The 27028-nt window shown below is 47.9% G+C and overlaps 7 protein-coding genes across 7 annotated transcripts; 3 read left to right on the forward strand and 4 right to left on the reverse strand.

Moving 5' to 3' along the window:
• Positions 1 to 5773: 5773 nt before the first annotated feature.
• Positions 5774 to 7489, reverse strand: EI90DRAFT_3061411 (uncharacterized protein). Its single transcript, XM_039060552.1, has 15 exons — positions 7361 to 7489; positions 7238 to 7303; positions 7076 to 7186; positions 6949 to 7021; positions 6812 to 6890; positions 6730 to 6743; positions 6645 to 6665; positions 6519 to 6590; positions 6443 to 6470; positions 6334 to 6385; positions 6249 to 6280; positions 6163 to 6187; positions 6085 to 6096; positions 5891 to 6029; positions 5774 to 5820 (listed from the first exon to the last, which is right to left on the reverse strand). Exons 4-14 carry the CDS (start codon positions 7005 to 7007, stop codon positions 6010 to 6012), a joined length of 414 nt encoding a protein of 137 aa, XP_038915282.1. The 5' UTR covers positions 7008 to 7021; positions 7076 to 7186; positions 7238 to 7303; positions 7361 to 7489; the 3' UTR covers positions 5774 to 5820; positions 5891 to 6009.
• A 1680-nt stretch (positions 7490 to 9169) lies between these two features.
• Positions 9170 to 9409, reverse strand: EI90DRAFT_2923080 (uncharacterized protein; the record flags this gene model as incomplete). Its single annotated transcript, XM_039054810.1, has 1 exon — positions 9170 to 9409. A coding segment is annotated over one exon (240 nt), but the record flags the coding sequence as incomplete, so codon positions are not given.
• A 5260-nt stretch (positions 9410 to 14669) lies between these two features.
• On the reverse strand, positions 14670 to 16053 carry EI90DRAFT_3124883 (uncharacterized protein; the record flags this gene model as incomplete). The annotated part of the gene is made up of 3 exons (XM_039063764.1): positions 14670 to 15372; positions 15479 to 15692; positions 15804 to 16053. The coding sequence occupies 3 exons, from the start codon at positions 16051 to 16053 to the stop codon at positions 14670 to 14672; spliced, it is 1167 nt and encodes a 388-aa protein (XP_038915284.1).
• A 256-nt stretch (positions 16054 to 16309) lies between these two features.
• On the forward strand, positions 16310 to 17038 carry EI90DRAFT_3061439 (uncharacterized protein; the record flags this gene model as incomplete). The annotated part of the gene is made up of 2 exons (XM_039060553.1): positions 16310 to 16558; positions 16606 to 17038. Coding segments are annotated over exons 1-2 (332 nt in total), but the record flags the coding sequence as incomplete, so codon positions are not given.
• A 2644-nt stretch (positions 17039 to 19682) lies between these two features.
• EI90DRAFT_3289951 (WD40-repeat-containing domain protein) lies at positions 19683 to 22312 on the reverse strand (the record flags this gene model as incomplete). The annotated part of the gene is made up of 13 exons (XM_039067196.1): positions 22234 to 22312; positions 21997 to 22177; positions 21783 to 21939; positions 21438 to 21725; positions 21240 to 21379; positions 21033 to 21187; positions 20942 to 20979; positions 20767 to 20890; positions 20565 to 20718; positions 20350 to 20496; positions 20053 to 20300; positions 19915 to 20001; positions 19683 to 19851 (listed from the first exon to the last, which is right to left on the reverse strand). Coding segments are annotated over exons 1-13 (1932 nt in total), but the record flags the coding sequence as incomplete, so codon positions are not given.
• Positions 22313 to 23333: 1021 nt separating this feature from the next.
• Positions 23334 to 24073, forward strand: EI90DRAFT_3061452 (uncharacterized protein). Its single transcript, XM_039060554.1, has 3 exons — positions 23334 to 23464; positions 23523 to 23713; positions 23776 to 24073. Exon 3 carries the CDS (start codon positions 23829 to 23831, stop codon positions 24063 to 24065), a length of 237 nt encoding a protein of 78 aa, XP_038915287.1. The 5' UTR covers positions 23334 to 23464; positions 23523 to 23713; positions 23776 to 23828; the 3' UTR covers positions 24066 to 24073.
• Positions 24074 to 24605: 532 nt separating this feature from the next.
• Positions 24606 to 25786, forward strand: EI90DRAFT_3061455 (uncharacterized protein). The gene is made up of 3 exons (XM_039060555.1): positions 24606 to 25418; positions 25476 to 25529; positions 25596 to 25786. Exons 1-2 carry the CDS (start codon positions 25033 to 25035, stop codon positions 25489 to 25491), a joined length of 402 nt encoding a protein of 133 aa, XP_038915288.1. The 5' UTR covers positions 24606 to 25032; the 3' UTR covers positions 25492 to 25529; positions 25596 to 25786.
• The last annotated feature ends 1242 nt before the right edge of the window (positions 25787 to 27028 follow it).

Consider the following 27028-nt stretch of genomic DNA (forward strand, 5'->3'; position numbering starts at 1 on the left):
GAGCTTGGCTCTCTATGATGGCCTGGAGCTCCTGGAATCAGGACAGCAGCTCATTGTACTGCTCTTCGGTCACCATGGTGGGGGAGGCAGGGGAGATGAGGTTGAAGCCTTCTTCTGCTGTCAGGGACAGCTCCAAAAGCAGCGAGGTCCCGGCGTGTGGGACTCAGTGGGACAAGTAGTGGCTATGCGTAGCAGCGGTCCCGTCGCAGGGTGAGCATCCCCGACCACTTAGTCTGAAGTGGGAATGTGAGAAGAAGGCTACTTCTTCGGTTCCCACTCCAGCCGTTATTATATACATGTGGGGTTGGTCATGTGGGGTGCGCCACATCACCCTCACACACAGCCATGGCTCTCTGGTGAAGGAGAGAACGAAGGAAGGTCAGTTGGGAGGTTCAAACAAGACCACCACCAAGCTGTTCCCTGGTTCTTTAGTTAGGATGGGGAAGTGTACTAGTAATATTTGTTGTAATTATAGTACCAATCCGAGCATTTTGGCTAATTCTATTTTATGGGTTAGTCTAAAAGTTCCTGAGAATTGACTTACAAAGCCCTGCGGAGCTGTTCCTCTATTGTCATTTCTCAATTTGTCTGGGTGTAATTCTGTGTAGGATTGTTTAATTTGGATTTTAACTTGAATTAAATCTTCTACTTGGTGAAGTTTCAAAGATTCTCCTCAGTTAATGGGTTTAGATTGTGTCTGAAGTGTCCCTTGAGTTTGTTTTATTTTTGTCTCATTTTATTGCTTGTTTTAACAGTAGCAAAATAACTGTTTTGTGTTTACACTTTGAAATCTGGAGTGTTAACCAGCTCTCCTGTTGAAATATTTACTTAATATTTCTCTCCCTAATTGCTGCCTTTTACTACAGTGGCAATCTTAACTGTATATCACTTTTTCGCACTGGAGTGACAACCAGAAATGCTTGAGAAAAATAATACTCTATTTTCTTACTTCTTGAGGGGGGGGGCGAAAAGTCACAGAAAGGGTCTCCCTTTCATACTCCTTGGGTTGCCTTCCTTTTTCACGCTCTACCTCATATTTACAGGATTTATTTACAGTGTATTTTCCTCAAACTGAATAAAAAATGAATTTTTCATGCTATAGTTCTACTGCACTCAGCTGTGCTGAACTGTGGCTCTACTGTGGTCAGACTGTGCCTAGAATCCTTATTGTCCTTCCTCACCTAAGCTTTTTTAATGGTTTAATTAGAACTTGACTGCGCTGCATTTGTCACAGTTTTCTATTTCAAATTCCTCATATTTACCATTAAGTTTGCCATGACTCGTTCATTCTGAATTCAAACTTCGCATTACTATGCATATGGCTGTGCTGAGACCTTCAGCTGATTTATTCTATTTTTATCCAGTAACATTTAGTTGAAATGAGACTTGAAATGATAAATGAATGAATTATTCAGGTTTAGAACCAAAAGAAAAAGTTGCTAGTAGTCAAGAATTGTTCAAACAAATGTATTATAGCTCTCCGCTTCATTAGTATATCATTCCCTAAAATTCCTGCCATGGTCCGTCATAGTTTAGTGGATTTCGTGGATTTCGTCCATCTCCCCTGATTCCCCTTTGTATTATTGCATCCTAGTCCTTCATATGTATTGTTCGTTGTTATACATAGTAGGTCATCCTCGAAGATATCATATTTTTATGTATTTTATTTGGGGCTCTGGACCTCTAGAAGCTGTCTTCCCACATGTTTTCAGGTTATTAGCTTCATGTCCTTGTATCTCATTCATTTCTGAATGGTTTTTCACGTTCTTGGCATCATAAATTTTCATTTATTCCCACCTTTCCAATGGTACTAAAGTTGTATTCTATTTCTTGGTATTCGTCGAGTTAGCAAAAGTTTGTGCACACATTCGGTAATCACATGCATTGTTCCCATAGTCGTTCATATGCAGGTGCCATTTCTGTTTAATTGTTCAGGATTTATGGTATGCATGGGTGTTTGTATCCTCAATATGGGCTTCCGTGATTTATTTCAGATTTTTCCCTCATGATCTAAGGTTGTTTTGTACTTTCTGTGCTTTGTTTTGACTGGGGTCTTCCTTATTTGGACAGAAATTGGTCTTCATGATCTGCTGAAGTGCAGATCTCGGTTCTGACGGCCGGTTCCTTTCGCATCGCCACCCTCACATGTCTTTAAGCATGATGCGGATTTCTATATTCCCATTGTTGGCATAACTTCACAATGGCTGGACCGTTTGGGCTGAAACTTTGCATAACTATTTATCATAATTTCCATGTAAATTTCGTTGTGTGTTTTAAATATGGATCCTACATAAACATCGTCTTTTCCCTGAGCCATGACTTTGATGTCGCTCATCCCGTTATTGAATATCTCATTGATGCGTGAACCTTTTATTATGAAAATTTGGGTGGAATAAGATTAGATTTCTTCCTTTCTAATGGGCTATCAAGCTCATCTCAGTTGTTACTGCTTGTTCTTTGCGCTTGCCTTTTAAACGTTGTCCTCGTTTTCTGAGAGTTTTGGTCATATCTCCATCGTTTATGGGTAGTTTTCCCTGTAATTACTTTCATTGGGTCCATTTGGGAGACATCTACATTTCCTATTATAAACACGACTTTGAATTTTGCATAGGTTCCTAAGGAATCCTTGTTCCGTGGTACTTCCATCCTCGGCTACATGTGCGGGCGTGGGAAAGTAGTTTCTGTGGAGGTTCTCTGGTTGGTTTTATAGTCAAATCTTGCTCGATTGTCCTAGTTCCTTGTTTAATATTTGCTATAAATTCCCCCAAGAATTCCGTCTTGTTGATGCTAAGCTTGAAGTATTTTTACTAATTTTCTTTCTTCCAATTTATCGTATGTAGTCGTAATAATTCGTAAAAATTCGTTAAAATTCAGGTTCTTCTATTTTCTCATATCTACTTGACATATGGGGTTTTTCATGGTTTATCTGACATATTTCCATAATGAGTTTCCATAGGGTGACCGTTATTTCTCCTACACCGGGTGTCTCTGTGGGAGATCCTGAGAGGGTCCATTGTAGGTGCAAGGTGAGCGTGGCAGCAGTGACAGTGGTATAGGGATGGTAAGATACAAGAGGGGGAATGGGCGTGCACACCAGTGATACATTGAACAGTGGGAAAGGTGGTCCATGTAAGAGAGAGAAAGAAGAAGAAAGGAAGAGGAAAGGAAGAAGGCGTGGTGCGGAGTGGGGAAGCAGAGCAGGGGTCAGGTGGGGCTGTTGGAGGAACCGCGTGCTATGGGAGGCCGGACGAGTTTTCGTACAGCCACATTCCCACATCCGAGCGAGGAACTTGCCCGGACAGCCACATTCCCACGGTAGCGTGACTACTTGGTCACAACACCTTTTCTTCTTACTTATTTTGGTCACTTCAGACTTATCTGCGAAGTCCACAAACTATATTCAATCTTTTGAATTAGTTTCCCTTTTTCCTCAGTTCTCACGCATATAGTGAGACTGAGGTTAGTTATCTTTCTTTCTTTCTTATATCTTATAACTCATTGTATATTACCTTATAGCTTTACTACTAGGTAATATAATAGTTCTCGCGCATATAGTGAGACTGAGCTTTACTACTAGAGCAAGCGGTTATTCTGTTAGGGGCATGTCAGGGCATGCCCTGACAGTCATCACTCTAGCAGCATCTTGTGCACCGACTCCATTGTAATGTTTCAACAGGGCAACCCAGGCTTCTTTAGTGGAGTCTTTCCCTTCAATCATAGATAAAGGAGTGTCTTCAATGGTGAGTGTAATCTGGGTGAGAGCGTTGCTGTTCTTCTTATCCCATTCGACAACAGCAGGATCAGGGGAAGTAGCAGCCACTTTGCCAGAAGAGCTAGAGGACAATGAGGAGGAAGATGCAGAAGGTCTGTCAGAGGTTTTGGAACTGGGATTGACAAATTCCCAGAGTGCTCTGTCAACGAGAATCATGCAGCAGCAAATAGACCACATTCAATAGTTACGACCATCGTTCTTTAATTTCTCAATGTCGTAAATATTCTTAGAACTATCATTTGAGGTGGCCATGGCTGGGATCACAACCTATTAAGATAGGAGCTATTATGCATAAACTCAGTCTCAATATGGAGAACTAATGTTATTGTTCTTTTACCTATTACATGTAAACTATAACATGAGTTATACACAAACATAGATAGAACGAAATGGTATCACCTCAGTCTCAATACAGAGAACTGAGGGAGGGAAAAATTGCGGCATCCAGCGTAACTTATACAACTGGCACCAATATCACTTAAAGTGATCACCCGTGACAACTGGCGATGTAAGACAAAATAAAGATTGAGAGCGCATGGTACCGCGACTCTGAAACAAAAAAGGTATAATCATTGTCAGCCACGATGATATCAAATAAAAGAAATCCTGTCACTCCCTAATCCTCACTGCAGCTCGGCTGTTGTTGATGAGCATTGATATTCCAACACTGGACACACTTTTTTATCTTTGTTGAACTCCTCTTCGACCTTTACCACGCAATTCACCTTGATCCTCCATACAATCCCAGCTCTCTCTATTACCACAATGCCGTAACACGCAATTGCCTAATCCAAACAGACTTCCACTGATGCGCAGTCAATCTTTGCATGGACCATTGAGTGGACCCGACGCACCTGTGAGGGAGTGAAATCCATTTTCAGCGTGTTGGTCGGTGTATGACGGAGCGTACACCCCTTTACCATCTCTCCCTGCAGTCACCGATATCCATCCCCCAGGCCGCAACAACGTTGAGTTTGAGGATCACAATCCCAGATGAAGGGGGCTATTCGGGTAGCGCATGAGCGGCGTAGTAGTTGTATACCTTAACTCCCTGTATTGGAACGGCCGTCTGCTAAATTACATGGGTCGCTGAGCGGTGCGCCAGCGGCTAACAGAAAACCTTTTGCCTCACAGACAAAGTGCGGTGAAACGTTATACAGTGGATAGATTTCCCATGGGTGGGTCATCGCTTGTACGATCGTCTGCTGCATCTACTGTCAAATAACAATGGAGGAGGGCCGTCAGCGTTTGAAATAAGTCTGTCATTTGATGCTGACCTTCACGTTCATCATTATACTGGTAAGGGGAAACCTGAATAACGTCGAACGAAAACCAGTCCCTCGCTACCTACAAGGTCGGATCAGAATGGGCCGCGAAAGGGAACAAAGTCCATTTGTCACCCACTCTCTTCGGAATTCGCGAGAGGTGGATGGACTGGTCACCAATAGCTTCGCCTGATCTTGGGTTGAGGTATGATTGCACGCGGCTTCGTGCATGTAAGCTGGAAGGCGGAACACTGCGTGAACACGGTCTTGATATCGATGATGTATGACAACTACTACATACTTGGCAAGAAGAGTGAAAGTGTACACCCCTCCTAACGACTGTAGAGCCTCAGAGTCAGCGCATTCAACTGAGGAGCATCAAGATAAAACAGCGCACAATACAATCGAATAGGTACATAAATTGGATCCCACCAGGGACACCGACTCCGTACTATACCAAGTCAGACGGCTAGTCATGAATGAAATTACGCATATAAGAGCTCTTGATACTTACAGCGACTTCAATTACGATTGCCAAGATACTGAGGGAAGCATTATTATCCTCAAGTATGAAAAGGTAAGGGAGGGTCGTAGATACCTGGGTATCAGGCCGGTGTTCACGGCATATATTCCTAGCAGGGTGAGGGCCCGGTCCGTTCTAGAAAATCAGGTCAGAAAGGAATCCAAAGTAATTGCGATGATTTCCTTATACCGCAGAAACCCAGTGCGACTGCGGTAGAGCAGCCCAACCATGCTGCTTGCTATTAGCACGTCCACTACCACCTGAGCAATTTCAATGCAGTCTTTAGAGCGCCTTGTTTCGGAGGCTGAGAAACTCGAAATTCGACTTTACCTGGCATGTACACCATGCAGTGATGTCAAATCGAGGCTTGGCGCTCACAAGATTACCTCGAGACCGAAACCTGCCAGTGGCGAAAATCGCAATATGACGGTAGGCTTACACAAGTCAGCTTACCCATTCACAGATACTTCTAGCCATCAAAGGGTCTTTCAGTACTAACGGACAGCGAAGCTAAATGAACTTGCCTACGGCGAATCCTTCAAATTAGACAACGACTTCAATTAACGGAACGACAAGTTAGTTCCAGTCCTGTAAGGACGCACCAAGCATGCTCAATGATGCAACCGCCTGGGAAAGGACTAAGTGGTATTCGCGAACGATATAACGCAAACCCGAAAGGGGCACCTACAATCGTTGCAGGCAACCAACGGATTTTAGTCACTAGCATGAACGGCTCAGCTTCGGACGGCAGCTGGCACGAAACAGTACCGTACGTTTCCTGATCCTCCCGACGAAAAAGAAGTGCACCAGCACAGAGGATACAGCCTAGGGGAAAGAGTCAGATAGGTCCGCCATCGAACATAACATGGTTGCATGTCATACGTTCACGAGAAGATACGAACTCCCACTCCTAGGGACCGCATTAAACTTTATCTTTAAGTTCGGTCTGTTCAAATACCATGGATTGCGAGTGAAGGCTCTGCCAAGGGATTGAACCAATAGCCCGTACATGGTTTTCATCATACAACCTCTGAAATTGTATAGTTAACGGGATAATTCAGTTACCAGTCGCAGCAAGACCCACAAGTTGAGGAATTGCGCCCCTCTGCAGAATCACGAAGATAGCTGAATTCTGGCCTATGGTGGGAAACTACGAAGAGCCTGCGCACATCAAGAATATGACCTGAGAAATAAAGGACGTAAGCCAACGTGGAACAACCGGATAAAGTTGGCCTCCATGAGGACGCGCACTAGAAGCTTGTTCCATGATGGATCCTTGGGAAACCTTGCAAAGTACCAGTACGCTTGGATGGTTGTGGCACCCAACAGCCTAGAATGGAATAAAGAGTTCAACTAATCCAACCATTCTGTAGCGTACTGCCTCTCACGTTGTGGCAAAGACGATCCCAGAAAGATACCCCCCGATCAGATTGTCAAAAAGCGTCATGCGGATTCGAACAGCTTCTGGAGGGGTGAACAACTTGGGGTTTGGAATGAACTTTTATCATCGCTCACGTTATAGAAGACGCACTTTCTTTCTTTCCAAATCTTTGTGTCTTTTTTCGCGCAGAGCTCTTTCGTCTGAGAGAAAAAGGAGGGAAGCAAATGGGGAAGGGCGAGCTGTACCTGAGTCTTTTTATGTATGGCGGAAGCAGTTTCAGATGATTTCGCACTGACCAAGCGGAGATAGGAATGAATGTTTAAGAAAGGCAGAGCCAAGGATGTGCGGCAGAGTGACGTTCCCTGTTTTGAATGGTAAATGAGGTAGATGCGCTTGGAGACGAGCTGAGCGTGACTTACTAGCAGCGCGAAACCAGTCTCGAAAGAATTGCGCATTCCCTCATGGTTTCTTGTCCAACGCTGCGGGGCATTCTCGAGGCTCGGTACTTTTCAGGAAGCGCAATAAAAAAAATTGCCCTGAAAATTTTCACTCCCACGTAATTAGTGCTGGTGGGGGTACAATAAAACTATTGTGGACGAGCGGATCAGATCTCATGAACATTTATGTAAAAGACTTCTAAACTGCAAAGGGAAAGAATCGCGATACAAGCCATGCCAGTGTGGAGGTGGATATTTTGAATCGTTATTGAATTCAAGGGACCAATACTCCACGTCAAATCGGGCATCGGTCGATTGACAAACGTACAGGGCAGTCCGACGTTTACAAATGATGTGAATGGAATCCAGCTCTGCCATAAAGAATACATGGTAGCACGGCGCTTGAAGACGCGAGAACAGCGTCCTCGGAATGCCAGTGAACTGGCCCTTTGCCTCCTTAGTAGAAGTACTAAGTATAATATGCCCGCGTGCGGTCAATAATAACCCTCACCGAGATCAGCCATCATTCGACAAAAGTTTACCCAAGGACTCGTTTCACAACCCCCAAGAAACAAATTAAGCGCCGGTACACTCCGGCCGGCTTGGAGCTTAAAAAGATTGTTTAGGTTGGATCAAGGGTCATAGTTGGGTAACGGTTCACGCATCCACAACGATCGCGATGGTAACACCCATGCGACTCGGAAAATCTGCCCCCACGACAGCTGGAATGTCAGGGAAGCTGGACCCTTGAGGATTCTCAAAGCACTGCCACCGGGAGCATGCGCGATATGTTGCTTGTGGAACCACCGTTCTTCCGACATTGCAAATCCGACAGCTGTGCCGTTCATCTACGGGCCGGGAAAAGTAACGGATCGGTAGCCGGGGGCCGGCCAAACTGAAAGGGTCACATGAGTTGCGTCCGGAAAATCAGAGAAACAGATGAATCAGTCTGTCCTAGCCAACGCTAAGTCCACTTTCCCAGATGGATCGGCGGACCCGAGAACGTCGGAAGGGTCCTTGTTGGGTCTTGCCCCCAGACTTTTTCCGAGGATACTTTGTTTTCCCTTCAGGGTAGCCGTACAGTGGGACTTCGCCCCTTAAGAGAACCAATAATGGGTAAGCGTGCTCTGCCTTGGTAAAGACGCATAGCCAGAGCCAGACAGTAACAGTATAGGCTCAAAAAATTAGACGAAACTACCACAGTACGGGAGTGCAAAGCCCAAATCTTCATCAGGCGGTCCCGTCAGAACACACACCATCGCATGAATAAGCGCGCTAGGATAATTGCTTGCCGTTCTCCCGGAGGGTTCCCCATGTTCCGAGCTCCCTTGGATCACTTCACCGGGCCCAATTTCTTTATTCTTTACGAGATCCCAGAGTCTCACATGTCTGATGAGAGGCAGAAGCAGGTACGACAGCCTTGACAATTTACGATGCCTCTTGGTGAGCGTCTCGAAGCCATCCGACGCGTTAGGGGTGGCGTTGTAGATGCTACAACGCTCACTGTACCGTAAGCTAGACGCACTCGCAGCTTCGCTGAACCCGGCTGGACAATAGCGTCAATAAGGTTGTGATGGAGTCGGGTCTGCATGAAGAACGACGTTGCTGCTGTTGTTGAGATGCGGTACTGATTGCATTGTAACTGTCAGTGGCGACATTGGTAACAACTTACTCACGGATTCGAGCCTGCTCGTGACAAAAACTATCCAATGAGTCACGCTGCAAGAGTCTAAAGGACACGTAAATACACTTCGCTACCAAAGGTACTTAACGCACTTCCAACATTCATTGTTAGTGGGCCACCCAAACCATCCAAGTATGGCCAGCATCAGGGCACAGGTAGAGGTCGATTATAGAAGTTGAATCATCAGAAACTGAATATGACAGTCGATACTTGACATCGTGAGCATTTGTGGACGCACCATTAGCACACCTCTGGGCGTTCATGTTGCTAACTAAACTGGCAAGCGAATCGGGCGCCACGATAGTCACAACTCGGACATCGGGGTATGCACTGATCTGGGCCCCGATCTACATCGATATATTGCTTGTAGTAAAGGATGGGATCAAAGTCATAAACGATAATTTGAACGAGGCACACTGTCACCGGTGCTTTTTCTGCAAAGACTGGGCATCTGCAAGATATGTCCCAAGACTAGGAACCTCGGAGGCCATATCGACACTAAATGAAAGTAGAGATGGTGGCAACCTATCGGCCTTCGCAGCAAGCGTAAATCTCGGTTGCATAATTAGACAGGTAAGCAATGTGCCTGGAAAACCTGTGAGGCTACAAATCAATGTGCTATCATCTGCCCAGAGTCATTGGCACAAGGACTCCAGTTCGACTGTGGTGGATGCTACACTCTCCACGCCTCTGGTAGTTATAGTGGTAGCATTGGTGGTTGAGCCGGAAGGAAGACAGACAACGGTAGTACACTAGGCCCGAAACAGCCGGAGCAGTCTCAAAGGGCGCCAGAGATTATACAGAAATCGCACAAGCGCTTGCAATTTCAAAACGTTCTGGCGTCAAAAGTGGTCGCTCCTAATCGAGCGAAGAGAAATAGGTCTCAGTGTAAAGAAGGTGGGTCTGTTATCAGCCGGCAGCGGATATCTGAGCACGATATCAAGTCGATTGCTAGATACCGCGCTCTGGCCAAGTCGCGTACACTTATATACCTATTTGGGTGGCCAGAACAAAAGATACAGAGCAGCGCACAACATGAAGTTAGGAAGAGACCTTTCCGCCGCCAGTGCAGTAGTTACAGTATGTGTGGCTTGGTGCGCCACGTCGGCAATAGGGTGCCCGGTAGCCCATCCTTGTCACTGCACCACGTCGGATTGCTACGTCGACAAGCGTGAGCTGGGGCATTCCAGCATTGATAGTTTGGTTCACTGCAACAGCTAAGTTTGCTGCTGCAAACACGCATCTACTGACGGTAGGATACGGAGAGACTCGGTGAGTAGGAACATTCCGCTGCAATGAGCTCGACATGCTCCAGCCAACGACTGTCAGCTACACAGTGTATAGGCGGAAGCTGCCTTGAAGGTAACATCAAGCAATCACATCGATCGGTGTTTCACTGGCAGGCGATGGCTATCTCCCCAGCCAGCTTTGCCGACGCTTCTCATCAAAATCCCAGAACGAAACGGGGGTGTCCACAACTAATCCAGCCAACGACGTTGACAAAACTTGAGGAAAACAGTAATTTCCAATGCCAGGCGGGTCGGTGCAGTAGAAATGCACCATGTCTACCAGGTGGCGACTCAATTTAGCAGTTTAAGCAAAGCACAAAACACTCAGAAAAAAGTCGTTGGGAGCTAGATCAAGCCAATGATTCAAAATCAATGGCTCGGTTTGTACCCGCATTAAAGACGGATTCCTGAAGGAGAGTGCCCGATCAGCTCGGTATAGTCGCCGTCGTGAAAACGCAATTTTGAGAAGGTCGTGTTCGACGTCAAGCGCCATATCGGCGATCCGGCGCCCACAGTTGTGGACGATCCACGTCATTGTATTCAGTAGTTGAGCCAAAGCCCGAAAGGCATTCATCAAGTCCACACACCCTTTCGGGGCGATTGCGGAGGCCGAGAAATACGAAAGCCGGACCATGCACTGCGTTGGAAAATAACATGTAGCGATAAGATCTGATCAAAGTCCCAGAGACCACACAGATCAATAAATTCGGCCATATCAACCCGATCACCTGCCCAGTTAATTCATGGGTCTGCTCCAGCGCTAATTCGTGTTAACGTTGGCTTAGCAATGACAGCACTGTCACTCCATCGCGCGTGACACTGACAACACAAAACCAACATATACAACACACGCGTAAAAGAGGCGCCGGGGATATCTGAGATAATTCTGTAATAGAAAAATCAAAGGGCACGCGGAGCAAGAGTGACCGCGCCGGCGATCCAAGCGAGGCTTTGTCTGGAGTGCAAGGTCAGCAGGGACTGATAATGGGATTTGGGCGTTATCACGCTCGAATCCGGCATATCTAAGACAACGACGTTGCAGCAAGTCAACATCCTTGGTCACCGACATTGAGAAAAAAAAAACACCGGAAAATAATACTTACACCCCCGGTGACTCGTATATTCGCGGCGGGCCGGACTATGAACTAGTGAAGAGACCAGATACCAACTAATCCGATTCTGGTAGTTGCTTGAGGCGGGAGCCGGTAATGATCCTGGTGGGAATGGTTTTTTGTTTTTGATCGTCAGATCGCGTCATTAGCTCAATGCCTTGACAAATGGAAAGCCAAATAACTAGCTAATTACGCACTCGAATACTGCCCCTGAGCCAAAAGTGAGTTTGGAAGACTCAGAAATCGGAAGGAGCCGCAGAAGGCAAAGAAAGGCTAGGACGCGCTTAGGTGGGAATGGTAAATTAATGTTTTCTATCGAATGTCCGCATGAAATTGATCTACATTTTCGTTGATCTCTGACGTTGCACTTGCCTCACTATCCCACGGACCCCGCAGACGCCGGACAGAACTCTTGGGTCACATTGAAACTTGATCACGAAGAGGTACTTTCGCCCATACAGCCACCGGGGTGAGAGAGGGATTGTTCAAGATGTTCAGGAAACATCATGCACGGAGGTACTAGTACCCTAGTACTATTTTCCCAGCCAGTACACTAGTGGCTTACTGCGGGGATTGAAAAACCGGGAAATAGGTTAGGACCTAGGTTCTTCCCCAAACTTGCTATCACACATCTTGACAATCTATGGTAAATGGACTCGGCCAGTCCCTGGTGCGTGAAACCAAATGCGCGGAGTGGGTAACAGCTTATTATACATCAACTTGATGCTGCCTATATTCAAGCTGAGTTATAGCATACCCCGAGAGGAGTATATGCTCTGCTAAATGATCACAGTACTGATATGACAATAACCCTCAAACTATGTACGTACCAATGAAGGCGGACATTGCATCATCCAAACTAATGGCGCCCCCTATTAGCTCATTGACCCATGGTATCGAACACCTGGGCAAGAGAGAAGAATTCGCTAAATTCGGTGCCCAAGTGAGAAAGGCAACAGCGAATAGCCCCTTGGTGCTAGACGTAAATAGTGTCGTCCCTGCCTCAAAAGAGTGTCGAATGCCCGCCTGTCTGTCGTGCCAAATATGGAAAGAAGAAAGTCATCAGAGAGTGGGCATATATATGTACAGCCTCGCGCGTCGCGCGCGTTGAGGATAGCAAAGTAAACGAGCTTCTACACCTATTAGGACACATAAATCGTGGCCCAGGAACGGGCGCACGTAGATCGTGGAAAAGAAAAAGTGAAAACTAACCACTTAAAACTTAAGCATTATATTCGAGCCTAACGTGGTTCTGCTACATATAGCCAGAAAATTTGAAGTACCCCGGATCATACACACCAGAAAGACATGTTCTTTGTACATCCTTGTGGGGTCATCCAATAGCAGTATCCTTCTGCTGAAGCAATTCCAAAACATAATACGGGGCCAAATTGCAACACCGCAACCCATGCATGGTGCTTACTAAGGGAAAACAATTGATCAAGACGTGAGAGACAACGCTGACACCAGTAGGGTCCTGAGATAAGTAGAACTGTTGCTTTCGCCCTTGGGCCATGAGGCATGATTCTAATGAAGCTGATTGCGTTCACACCTTGTTGGGGAAAGTTAGGCCAACCAATGCTGGTTGCGGCCAAGGCTCGCTTCCAACCTTCTGCTGGGACATAAACTGGGCGCGCCAAGCGTTGGACGGGAGCGCGTCACACACTGAGTCTCTGCTAAACCTAATAACGCCCCATAGTGAAACGGTATGGGGCATTACTAGGATTGCTCTCAGTCTCTATAGATTTCCGGAAGCAACGCAAGTTGCGGCTAAACCTCGGAAGAATCGGTGAGCGACTGGTTCAAGACTTGCACAAAAGCAAAGAGACGAAGGCAAAACTGTGAATTTGGCAGTTGTTTAACTCTGGATATGTTATGGGGGTCTGATACTATGTAAGACGGCAAATTGGCTGCGATTGAGAAATCACAGCAGCACTCCTCACTCCCAAGTCACACAAGCGTGCTGATATAATGTGTAAAACCCCCTCGACAAAGATAGCATCGATTGCAAAAACAATGAAAGACAGAAAAGTATAAAACTGCAACAACCCGCCTAACAAAGCACAAAATCTCATACATACACCATTAGATCAACAACTTGCACCTCCACGAACGAGCAGTACAACGTCGAATTGCAGTGGTGCAGGCAAGAGTGACCACAATACAACAGTGGGCTATGCAAACACACACAGACAAGCTGAGACACAACGCTGCAACTGCCACCATGTTGAGGCACGGAGCAAGCAAGAGGAAACCGACAGAAGGTATGTTGGACCGGCGAGAGGAAGAGGCAAAACAAAGTTCCTGAAGAAAAAATAAACTCCAGCGAATGACATGCAGACAATCATGAACTAGGCACAATGCTGCAGCCGACCCCCCGAAGAACGAAAGAGAAGATCAAGACGAGCAGAAAGGGTTCGTCCTACTCGAAACCATGAGAACAATATACGAGAATATATACAACCAAGAGCCGCAGGACAGATAGGAGGTAGGAGGGGGGGGGGACGCAATCGTGGAGAAATGAGATAGGGTTAGGGTGTTTGCCGAGGGGAAGACGTTGGGGAATGGTGGTGATAGGAGAGTGATGCGAGGGAAGAGCTAGGGAGGGAAATGATAATGGCAAGGTGGATAGATTGAAAGGAAGAGGGGGAAACGAGACGGAATAGAATCGAGGGAACATAATAGATACGGACTAGAAAGGGGATGGACAGGAGAGATAACGGGACGCCGACGGCCAGCGAGTTTTGAGGTGGCTGTTGGAATGAAAGCAGCCCAGACGTCAGCGCACACGTCACGCACGGCAGACGGAGATGAACTACCAACCAAGGCCAGGAATAAGTTATGAGAGGAGGTGGGGGGTAGGGAGTTAAGTGGGTAAAGTAATATAGTGTTCAAACCCCCGCCGGAAAGTGGTGGTTCAAAAGCAGCATAATTAGACGGAAGGCGGCTGTGGTGTGCAAAAGAGAAAAATAAATGGAAAGGATAATGAGACAAACGATCACAAGCAGACACAGACAGTGGTGTTGAATAATGGATGGAGATGGGGCAGGGGAGAACAGCATATGGAGGGAAGTGGCGTGGATGCGATATTAAAAAATGAGTGATGCAGAACCCATGGGCAGAAATGAAACAAGCTGTAGTGTATGATGTGTATAAGGTGGTTGAGATGGGAGTATTATTTTGAGTGATAGGTAATGCCAGCCAGCTCAAGCCTGGCTAGCATCGCCATCAGCGGTATCAACGGGTGACGTGTTGCGATCCCCAGTGGAGGTAGCACCGCCTGCACTGCTAGCGCTAACGTCTTGAGAGGTATTGGCGGTAGCCGCACTGTTGCTGTCGTTCTTGCGCTTCTGATTGCGCTTCGCCCAGCGCAATCCACAAGCATTGCAAAGGGTCTTGGCGCCTAACGGGCCTTTCCTCCACTCAGGAGAATCAGTCCTCCCGCATGTAACACAGACATACTGTTGTGCGCCAGCAGGGGCTTTGCGAACCTTCTTTTTCCTGGCAGGTTCCTCCCTGTCATCGCTACTTTCCTCCCGCTGTCTCACACGGGTTTGAGACTGAGAGTGACCCAACTCGCGTTCACGTTCGCGCTCCCGCTCGCGAAACTCGCGTTCTCTTTCCCTCTCGCGTTGAAGTTCGCGTTCGCGTTCGCGCTCACGTTCCCGTTCACGCAAACGGTCTCGCTCGTACGCGTACTCTTCCGCGCCGAATGTAGACCTGCCGCCAGCAGCTGGGAAGTACGGTGCAGAGGGTTGATACATCGGGCCAGACTCGTCCCCGCCCCTAACGTTGGAGATAGCGGGGGCGCTAAGGTACGGTGGCGGAGGATAGTTCGACGGACGGAGCTCCATCAGGCGTTGACGAAGACGCATGTTCTCAATCTTGAGCTCAAGGAACGAGTCGAGCCTATTTGAGATGAAGAGAAGTGAGCGTTGAGTGGTATTAATTTTTTTTTACATCGATCAACTGAATTCAGGGATCGCCGATGACGACGCATGGTCAATGAACTTACATGGCAGTGTTGCGACTTGGGTACGGACGTGCCATAGCGAAGAAGCACTTGCATTCCTCAGGGGTGGCTTGGTCGAAGTAAGGATGACCTCTGATCTCGAACAGATGCCACCGTCCATCATTGGTTTTCCCACTGAAGCGGGCAAACGTTGACAGCTCCGACTGAGACTCAACACAGTGCTTGAAATGTGTCATGAAGCCCGGCTGGTCACCCACTGATCGACGCGAGGAAAGAGGCGCATAAACAGGGATCGAGAAGGAGGATGTCAGCATTCAGCCTCGTGCCACATCACCAATGCCGACAAAGGGGAAAAAAATGTACCAACCGTGCATCCAACTGATGAGAGAGGTGTCCACGACATCTTCCTCCTTCCAACCAAGTAACTCAACAGCGGCTGCACCGCAGTAGAGTACTTCAGCATTTGGCGAGAGAACAAGGATAATCGTGCCAGCGAGCTCATTCACTAAGAGGTCAGCCCATTTACGTCTCTTTGTCCATTCCCATACGCCGGAGGAAGGGAGGGCTTGCTTTGACGATGGTGGGAAAGGAGCAGGCATTGACATAGTCTCGGCCATTTCGGAACTCGACGACGAAGGAGGGGGGAGAGGAAGGGGAAGGAAGGGGGGAATAGAGGGATGCGATCGGTTCGATTCGAAAATGCACTGGGGATATTTGGAAAAGGTTCGGCAATTGCCGCGGAAGCAAACCCTGAACTGACTAGCACCACCTCAACAACCCAGCAAGTACAAAAAGCAGTACACAAACGCGGTTCTAACTGGCACATAATACAGCCCTCTTTGTCGTGACCCATGCACATACTCACGGTCGATACTTACATGACTGGACCACTAGCAATGGCTCTCAACATGAGCTTGCAATTCAAACGGAGCTTCACACGGAGACCCTTAAACTGGTAAGTTTCATCAGTTCATCAGTGTCGGCGACAACCGTTTCATCACCGCACGTATCAACCAGCAACGCTGCCACCCCGCTCAGCTCGAAAGAGCAGCTCACCGCCTCGCCTGCGGTGCAAGTGCAGAGAAGCTGCCGTCAGCTTGTATGCTACATGAAACGATTTAAGTTGAGAATACGACCACCTGACTCGGATTATGCCTTATTAATTCTAGACCGTCACGCCGTCGCCAGATTCGGCCTCTTCTGGTGTTCTGCCTCATAACAGGACCTTATGATGCACACGTAATTGCCATTCGGACGCCTAAGAAGGAAAGGCTTAAGAACAAGAGAACATTTATGGCTATGCCTAGATCGTCAAGAAACATGGCCAGCAGCAGTCCTTTCGAGCATGTGATTTCTGTGTTTGAAGGATCGAAAAAAAAAACACGTCCAGGGAACCGGAGGCGGCAGATCCCCGACCGATCGTTGAGTGGCGAAGATGTTATGACCTTGATGCAGGAACAGCGGGGGGGGTTAGAAACGATGGGTGAGGAACTGCCGTTCACGTTGTAAAGCACAATGGCGAAACCAAGAAATCGGGAGCACTGGATTGAAGGTTGGCAGATCTTACACGACTACTAAGGGTTGTCGATAGCAAAAGGAAACGACGAAAGATAAGCATAAGGAGCAGCATCCGAATGGAGACAACGAGGCAAGAGGGACTTGGGAAGCCATATGGGGCACGGGGACGTGGACTTCGGGGTTGAGAAGCGGGACAGAACGTAAACTATGCATCCACAGCGAGAAGGACTTCATCCAAAGCCCATCTTCTGCGGCGAATCTAGTCGAGATGCAAATGCTTGGAGATCTTTGGAGCCCACGGAAGCACAGCAATTTAATGCATCGCACATCCAAAGCAAATAACGATTCAAGAAGCATCGGCACGATATTCTACGATTCAAAAAATTAATCAACCAGCTTACACGTTTGCTGGACCCCGAACTAAAGCAACAAACCTTTTAAATCCTTTCAGAAGGCGCGAAAGAGAAGGCGCATAGAACATTAGATCCCAACCTCCTCACCACACGAGATTGTATGCATAAAGAATCCTCCGGGCAACGAGAATCAACAGACGTTCACTGAGCTGCTTATCTGAAAGTCCCGTCCCGAGATCCGAGACACCATCAAGAATGAAAGCTAAATATAGCAGGACCTTCCTGAGTGCCGTGTCGACAATCTCCCGACAGCACCCAGCCAGATTCCAAGAGCGTTGACCAGAGTTTTCATCCACGAGATAGCAGAGCACCAGTTGAGTATTAATGTGTGAATTCTTCAAGAAAGCCCCCTGAAGCAAACCCACACCTGTCAATGTGGATAGAAAGCATCAGTGTTGTATCACGTAAACTGCCAGTTAACGGCCAGGCAAGGTATTGAGAGTACGAGGGTGCAAGACCTGAAAAATTCGTTCCTTAGCAACTCTTACGTCGCCCAGGAGCCCTATGGCTGGCGTGCAGCCGAGCGACAGATCAGATAGCGCCAAATGTCCGAGATAATCGATCCAGCAATCAGAGAGGGCACACTGGCATGAGGAGATCCACCATTCCCCAGTTCAAACAACTTATGGCGGGCGAAGAGTGGAGGAGAAAAGTACATCGGACTCAAAATTTTTCCCTTAAGCATTTGAGACATTGTCGAATCAGGTCCAAACCACGCTCACCTGTTGCAGGCTCCCGTCGATTCACCCCAAATCTCTTGAGAAAGTCAGGCATGGCCCCCTCAACACTCCTACGGATTCTCCAGAGTTGGAAACCTCGTGGATCCTCCCATGTTAAGAGATCGATGGACAACCTGACTGAGAATGACTCCGTGAACCGCCACAATCGGCTGATACTCAAATGGAAAACCCCGATTTATATAACCGACAACGATGTTCCTGTTCGCCACCACATTTCGCGCTGAAGAAAACTTCTGGACGAGTCCCTGCGTCTTTTCCTCCTGGAGATCCTTCGACTGCTCACAGTTGTAATCTTCATATTCGAACAAATTTGCGCATTTATATAGCTCGTGTTTCCGTTAACATCAGGCTCCGCTTCGAAATCACTTTCTACTCCTTCCTTTCATCCAACCAATTTTTCGATCTCACCATTGACTACCTGGAAGCGGCCCTCCGCGAACTTTTTCGCCACCTGAGCACTGAGGGCTTTGATTTCCTGCAGAACTGCTGGGCTGAGTGGCTTATCTACTTTTGAAGCATGCACCTGTTTCGTGTCCGTGGGAAATTTCCATGGTTCGATGAAGCACGAAGCAAAGGAGTGTTCAAGGGTCGTTGTGGGCGAACAACGACATGGGTCCGTTTATGACAGACATGGAAAGATTGCATCAAAAAGCGGGGTTTGGGGCCGTGTGAATGAGTTTGAATTGTTTGCGAGCATGAATCCCATCAGAAAAAGGTAAAAGGCCAATGGGTCATACGCACGACATTGCCCAATGCGACAACTGCCCTATACTGTGCCTCCCCATCGGCGGTGCTTGATAGAATCTACCAATGGAACATCATGGCCATGAAGACCAGATAAATGAATGATAATTAAGCGGTGAGAGAGGACGTAAACCCGACCCAGCGTAACGGTGATAAGTGCGATCCTAATTACCGCAGCTGGGACGCATATACGCACTTTGGAGATTAATTTCAGATGCAACTGCCTGATGAATTCCCCTTCTTCTCTGAAAGGGACCATTGAATAGCTGAGCGAGCAAAGAATTAGTAGAGGGTCAGTAAACCGATGCATTAGACGGATCCAAAAGGGAAGCCACCCGGCCATCTGGGGCCTGCATAACCGACAGCACTGGCTCACGACTCACTTTAAGGCTATAGTCGCGAGCGCCACCCACTGCGTCTTTATCAGAGGCGCCAAGGAGGGTTGTAGCAATTCCTCAAATAACTGAGCAAATCCATGCGATATCAGACAAATGGACGAATCACCCCCCAATCAGGACTGCCACGCACTGCCTTGGTGATTTTCCCATTGTTCGCCGTGGTTGCAGAGTTATCGTGAGACTGAAACGAATTCGCAAAGGCACGCAAAGCCAGTAATATATTTGTTTCTAAGTGCTTGGGAAGTGGGGTAGGCCATGGGTGCAACTTCCACCCAGATGTTTCGAGCAATCTCTGGGTGAATAGTGCACCAACTGGTGCCGTTGTCACCGCTTGTGGGAAATAAGCAGGAATTATGCGAAGAAGGTCCAGCACTGGGCATATGACACGCAGCTATTGTAATCTGGAGATCAGGAACACAAGGGTACCACTTGCCTGGGAACCGTAAAGTCTCAGGCCATTGCGCAACAAGGTCGAGCACTATCTTGATGTCCGCTGCAGATATATTGGTCGCCTTGATATTCTTCGTGTCTTGAGATGCTGCTTTCACCTGCTCAAAGAGTCGATTTAGAGCTTCCGCCTGCTCAGGGGTGAAGCGTAGACTCTAGTGGGGTAGAAAAGCAGGACTAAGTCATGGTGATCTAATGCAAGATTTGAATGCGCATACTGAATCTTCAGGAAGATTGTGCTCCAATTCATTCAGTTTCGCACGCATTGCAGTAATATTCGCCTGTTGGAATGCTAATGGCGTCGTCTTCAAATCGTTATTGAGAATTGTGTCACAAGAAGTTGAGATACAACTTACTACAGGAAGGAACGGTTTAGCCGGTGGCTGTATCGGCGTTGTTGATGCCGTTGCAGCAGGAATGGTGTGATGACCACGGTGCCCCGACGAACCCGTGAAGGGATCATGTGAATGCACTGTATTCGGTGAAGGACCCTCTGGAGTTGAAGCAGACGCTTGGTATCTTGAAGCCCCAGTGAATGGATCCTGGTAAGACCCGGCAGGTGTGGGAGCCGTTGGCACAGTGGATGATCTGTAACTTGACGCGCCTAAAGGGTGTTAAGCAATTAACGGATAGGACCGTGCCTAGGGACTTACCGGTGTATGGGTCGACAAATTGTCCTGATGGCTCACCAAGTTGAGCACCCGAAGTGTTTTTCTCAATGAACTTGACTACTTCGTCAATATACGACATCGGTAAATTGTTCCTTTGCAAAAAAATTTGGGCTGCTGCGTAGGGATTTTCTGAAAACGTAATGCAAGCACCGTGAATTCATGTAGCCGGATGAAATAATAAACATAGCCATCCTCGCCTGTTATGTTATAGGGGAGCTTCAAGGGGGGTACGCCGTCCTGGATATCGACGTCAAAAACGTAGTCATATTCTTTTCCTTCATACAGCTGCCTCCTCCCGGAGCCAACTGCGTCGACTACTTCTCCAACCTTCTGCCATGTTCCTGAGGACCACTTACCACAAGATCAGGCGGTAGTCTTGAATGAGGCTGTGCCGCCTACCTGATGCGCTTCGACAGCTCCATTTTCGCCTCGAATCATGAGGACTTGACCCTCGCTCTTCCCCGGTTTCGTTAGGGCCTCTGTTCCCGGAAGATCTGACTTCTTAACGTCACCTATTTGTTGACTGAAGGCAACAGTGAGACTTTCTCAAGTAAACGTGTTTTTGGGGACCTACGAAGGAAGGGCCTGGTTAGCGACATGATCATCATACTCCTGGTTTGTCAAATCGTCAGACTGCATGACAGGCGAAGAGGATTATTATAAACCTTGAGTGTCTCAGGACTTGCCCATCGCTCCTCCTTCTCGCTGAAGACTCTGATGATGCCGTCGCTCGTTCCGGCAACAATATCTCCATTCGGCATGGTAGCAACCGCCCATACAGAGATGGCAGGAAGGACTATGACTTGGGCACACTCGCCATCTGAGATGCATAATCAGCCAGCCATAGTCCGACCGATTCGGTCTGGACTCGCCTTTCCAAACTCGAACGCTTCGGTCTTCTCCTCCCGACACAAGATCGTCCGATGGTAAGAGAGAAAGGGAATAAACAAAGGAAGTGTGCCCAGACAAGGTGTATATCGTGTCCCCTTCCAGCGTCCAAACACGAATCTCACTGATTGCAATGCAGTTCATTGATGAACTTACATAAATAACACGAGCAAAGAGCTTACCTGTCATTAGAACATGAGGCAAATCCGATATTCGGGATGATAACAAGGCCTCTAACAGCGTCCTTGTGACCTTGGAATTTCCGAATGCTTTTGTGTCGATTCCACAATCTGATCTCCTTATCAGCGGAACCTAATAGGCCACACGTCGGCTCGAGGTAAGATACCATCAAGAGAGACACTTCACCAGTTAGGAACTGCTCATCGTCAACGGCAACCACGGCCCACACCGCCTGGGTATGGCCTCTAAGCTCGTATGCCGCCTTAAAATCCTTCCATATGCGCGCAGTTCTAAACCATCCATCCATTGAGCAGAATACCCACCAGAGTAAAAAAACTTGAATTTACTTGTCCCAGGATCCCGATATTATGGTTCCGTTGGTTGTCGCATCCAACGCGCAAACGTTCTCAGTGTGCCCAATTAGCATATGGGATGATTCCGAATGCCGAGCACCAATGGGAAAAATATTTATAATAGTATCTTGCCCACCAGTGACGAGGTATCCTTACCAAACCAAAATATTTCAGAATAGTTACATTCCAACAGTTACGTGAACACTACCGTTGGGCCCTTCTACGTTTGGAGGCAAGTAAGTTACTGCATTGACGAACCTTTCACCGGCATGAAATGGAACAGACGGCGAGAAGGAAGATGACCCTCCCTGCCTCGTCCATGCTATCGCCTTCGTGTCCCGAGACGCGGAGAGAATCAGGTCAGACGAAGGCGACGCAAGCGCTCGGACCTGAAAGGTGGTAGGTGAATGCTGGCCCCAGCAAGAGTGGAAGCACAGATTCGTACGTCTGAAGAGTGCCCTACAAGAGTTTGCGATAATTTGTAGACCATTGTTGCCTCTGAGTGCCCTCGATCGCGATCGACTCCGATGGGCCCTTGAGAACTCAATTTGCTCACACGTGTTCGTGGGAGCGCTGCTGACAAGGCCCTGAAACCTCAGGCCTGACTTGTGCCGCGAAATATTCACTTGATCAGGGCCAACGATGTCGAAACCGGATCTCTATCGAGGGGCTATAATTTTCCATCGAGATTGCTTTGACGCAGACACCCCCCCACCTTTAGCACTTCCACGGTTCCACGGTTCCCCCCAAAAAATTGAGAGAACTAAACGCGCTTGACTAGACATAAAACATAACGGGATACGTAGGGGCGTGAACGCTCAGACCCGGTGCAGGTGATGATTCGTCTATATTTCCAGGGTCCGGGAATACTCCGCAAAATACTGAAGATTTGTGTTCTTAGATCACAGTGATTTGTAACTCCCATATCCATTCTCCCTCCCCGAGTCCTACCCCAAAACTGAGATGTAATGCAGCATTCAGTCCCTCGGATACATCCTACATTGTTTGTTAGGAGGGAACTCGAGGCGCAAGACCAACGAACGGGTTCGAAAAATTAAAGTCTCGAGGAAGGAAAGCGTCGAGCTCCCGGCCTCCCCAACACCGTCAGTTTTTGACACACAAATTTCTGGCAACGATTGAAAAGACTGACAAGAGTCTTCATACCCATCGTATTGAAGACCCGCTGGATTACCATGAATTAATCGACATGAGTCCGGTAATGACCATCGGCTGTGGATATAACCATTTCCGGGCCTGAAGCTTGGTAGACGAATTCTGTTGGAAGTCCAATAGCTACCCAGGGCGCTCATTGTGGCTTTCGGTCACTATGGGCTCAAGATGGTGTGGCCAGAGATTTTTCTTTTCTTTTTTGTTCTTCTTCGTTCAATTACCGAGCCTTATGCACTTTGACTCGCTTTGGTCTTGCGCCATACGCGCTTGGGCCTTAACGTTTGGACATAAACATTTTGCTCCTCCCGCGCCTTCCTCAGCTGAAGCTGAGGTGAGAACGATGTTCTAATTGATACGATCCTTACTAACAAAAGAATCCATGTACGATAGTTAGGTACATTGTCAATTGACTAGTTCACTAACACAAAGCTGAGTTCGCAATCCAGTTATCTTTACAAAATTTCCCAGAGTACACAGTAATATGCGAATGTTTTCGCACCCCTTCCCTAGGTGACCAAGTGGCTCAGCCAAACTGAGAAAAAGAAGCGCTTATACTAAACGTACCTGACCACCCAAGCCCCCCACATATTTTGGAGCCCTTGCGTGATGAATGGTTGTCCATTCGTAAGCTTTGAGCACGGTCGGCCTTGCGGACCGTCGGACTGCATCAAAAAGGTAACAGCAACCCAAGTCCCACATCAGGCTGTGTGGTCACGTCGCCGAACCTAAAAAGGAGAGTACTAGTGCTAGTGTGTCTAATGTAAAGTTCCACATATGTCAGAATGCGATATTCCAAGTCGGATGGAGACCTTCACACTTGTTTGTTGGAAATCCCCATGTGTCAACTTCTTGACAACCAGAAAATTGGCCATGCGCAACGTGTGCAAGTGGGGAATTAAACTAAATGTTCCAGCTCTTATGACCTACGAAGGGCATAAACCAGCCGCATTGTCTAATCACAATCGTACGACTCGTCCCGAGTTCATACCGACAAGCAGCTACTGGAACGACTCCAGCAAAGGGATTAGTTGCACCAGGCACATTCATGGCAGAAACACTTTCTCTGATATCGTTCGCGGGCACAAGTCCCGCGAGGATCGCCGCTGAGGTTGAAAGTGACACTGCTGGGAGTTTCACATGATCCCCCAGCGTTCAGGAGGGAAGATTTTCCGCAAAAGTCACCCACCAGTACCTCCAGATGGAAATTAAACCCCCAATCCCTAGGCCGTCACCAGAAGCCATATATATTGGGACAATGTGGTGTGGTCTTGCATCATTGCATGGTGGCTTGAACCCCACCTTGTCGAGAAACAAAAACATACAAGCCATATGGAAAGAGGGGACACATTTATCCAGTAGGGCACGACCTCGCAATAATTCGCATCCAAATCCTGTCTGGGATACAGTGTACCAGTGATTCAACATAGCGACGCCACTCCGCCCCGCAAGATCTGTGAAGCCCTGAACGGATGCTCGGTAGCTTCCCAGTAAATGTCGGAGCTCGTGGGGGGGGGGGGGGGGGGGCATATCGTGTTCCTGGAGCTCCTAGGGATCGCTGTGTCAACTGCTCCCGACCGGTTTGGCTTAGACAGACCAAGGGCAACGTGAGGAACAGCACACGAAGGAGCATACACTTGGCTGAGAGTTGCCCTGCCTCGACTTAGGGCCCTTGAAGCATGGAAGGGCAGTGGGGGGGACGGAGAGTGCGCTGACTTTGCTCCCTACGTCGATGTCCCCCCTGCTCTGCTAGCTGGGCCCCCTTTTGTTGTCCAACTAGGACAACAAAACGCCGTGACTCGTCTCCAATCACTATTGGACCGACGCTCTTCGCTAGGGAACTGCCGCCCCATAATACATCAAAACTAGCTCCATAAATGACCCACACCTGTCCCCATCATTGGTGCCCTTTGGGGGATAGTACACGTCACCGATATCTCTCGGCTCTCTTATCTTATCCAACTTGTCGCTCCGCCGACGGATAGGTTTGATGAACCCGTCTCATAATGTCTGTCTATAACAATTATTTCCCTGGAATAAATCATCGGGAAACGTGCTTGGAGGAACGACCTTGACCATGTATTTACCAATATTTGTACCGACGCTCTCCATCAGCGGCGGTTCTACTCTCATCTGGTTCCATCTAGTCCCTTCGACACATGCTGCCTTAGCTCAGCGACGCGCTGACGTCAACCACGTTATATTCATTACCCAATGCGTGGGGGAATCGGATGAATCGCCGAGCATGTTCACAAATCTCTCATGGTGTCTTTTCTCTTCTTCCCCGATCATCCACCGCTTACCCCAACTACAACGTGTCTTGCGTCCCATCGATTTGGGTTCAGTTAATTCCGAAACGCCCGCGTGGTTATACTATGTAACCCCGAATATTTACGACGTGACGTTAACTTCTTGGTTTTATATTATGATGATTCGTCGGGAACGGGCTCCCGCCGCCAATTGGTACGTATTTGCTGGATCGTAGTTGCCCTTCACAGTAACATATATAGCCATTCTTAGGCATGGAGTCACCTGATGCCGTTCGTGGACACGCTCACGTTGATCTTATCTCTAGTAAGCATCGGTTGGAAGGCACAATAAATCTGGCGATGGGATGCCGGAAGTATTGTAAAACTTTAGGTTCAAGCAACCAATGATGCATGTGCGTCAATATCGGCGCACAAACAAGGTCAATTTGGTCCAACTTTTCAAGTGCAATGAGATGGGTGCGCCTTTGTATGGTCATGCGAACACTTTCGCGTTTGCAAGATCTCAACTCTTCTCCTTCTTGGAGTTGAAAGAGAGAAATTCACCGAGGCGGAGAATTTGAGAACATCACGACGCAAATTTTGAAGCGGGGGAAAGTTGTCGGGGTAGATTGCAACAACCGGATTGCGTCACCGGGGCTGGCTTGATGCGCGTGTGCTCGCACGGACTCGCTGGGGCTAAGAGAGCGGCGGGGGAGGGGCGAACTCGAAGCTTTTTTTTTTCGGTAACTAAACGTTGTGCGGCGGAAAGGCGGTTTGACTCGGCATGACTCACACGATTACCTGCGGTTTATTTTCCGGTCTTTAGTCTCCTTGGTCGTCAGCCAGACTCACGCTCGGACACTGAAGACGCACAGACGACGTCATTAACCGAAAGGCATCACGGGAGGCTCTGCAGAAGCCTGGATATACGTAACATTTCTCCTTTCTCATCTGCAAGTCCTTTGTGCACCGCGGACAAAGGATGGATAGAGTCGTGCACTTCGCTGCGCGGTCTCAGAATAGATGTCAAGAAAAAGAACAAACAAGCAAGTGCTTAAATACATTCAGTGAACCTGACAAGCATGCAGAAAACTGTCATAGGGTCTCTCGATCATAACCCCGAGCGTTATCAGGGTTCAACTACGATAATAGGCAAGAATTGAAGCTGCGCTTGCCTCGGGTTCCCAAATAAGAATTTTTGATCAACCTATTTGGGATTTGAGTGTTTACCATAACTCCGGTTCGTACAACAACTTCGCCATGGTGAATCACTGACACAGGCACAAGTACTTAACATGGGACAGTCCGAGGTTCCATTAACGGTTGTCGAGCCTGACTCGGGATCTCAGTGGAGCCGATCCCACGCTAGCGCCCAGGGGCGACGCAGTTGATAGAGAAGCGCAGTTGCATGCCCTCGGAGGAAATGGAAGGCTAGGACGTTGGCATTCTTCAACGTGTCCTATTTTTTGGTCAGTTTTCGAATCGCACTACCGCAACATACACGAGTGTTAGGACGTGTATTCGTCTTTTGGGGTTGGAGACCGTCGGGGCGAGCGGGTTGTCGGGATTTCAAAAGGGCGGAGCCAAGAGGGCGAAGTGACTGAGATGAGACAGTTTAACGCCGCGCTTTCTCTCGATTCTCACCTAATTCTAATTTCATGAAGCTTTTCATTTTAACTTGCCGGAAGTCTGAAAGTGGAACTAGCGCTACGGGTGGGCGCATTAACCATGAGGCACCCCAAATTGAATCGATGGGGATCAACCCCCATCGGCATGAGTGATGGTTGCATGCTTCTTTAGCAAAGCAAAAATGAAGAGTGCACT

Source organism: Cantharellus anzutake, assembly GCF_015039405.1.
Source record: "Cantharellus anzutake strain C23 chromosome Unknown EI90scaffold_29, whole genome shotgun sequence".
Lineage (NCBI taxonomy): Eukaryota > Fungi > Basidiomycota > Agaricomycetes > Cantharellales > Hydnaceae > Cantharellus > Cantharellus anzutake.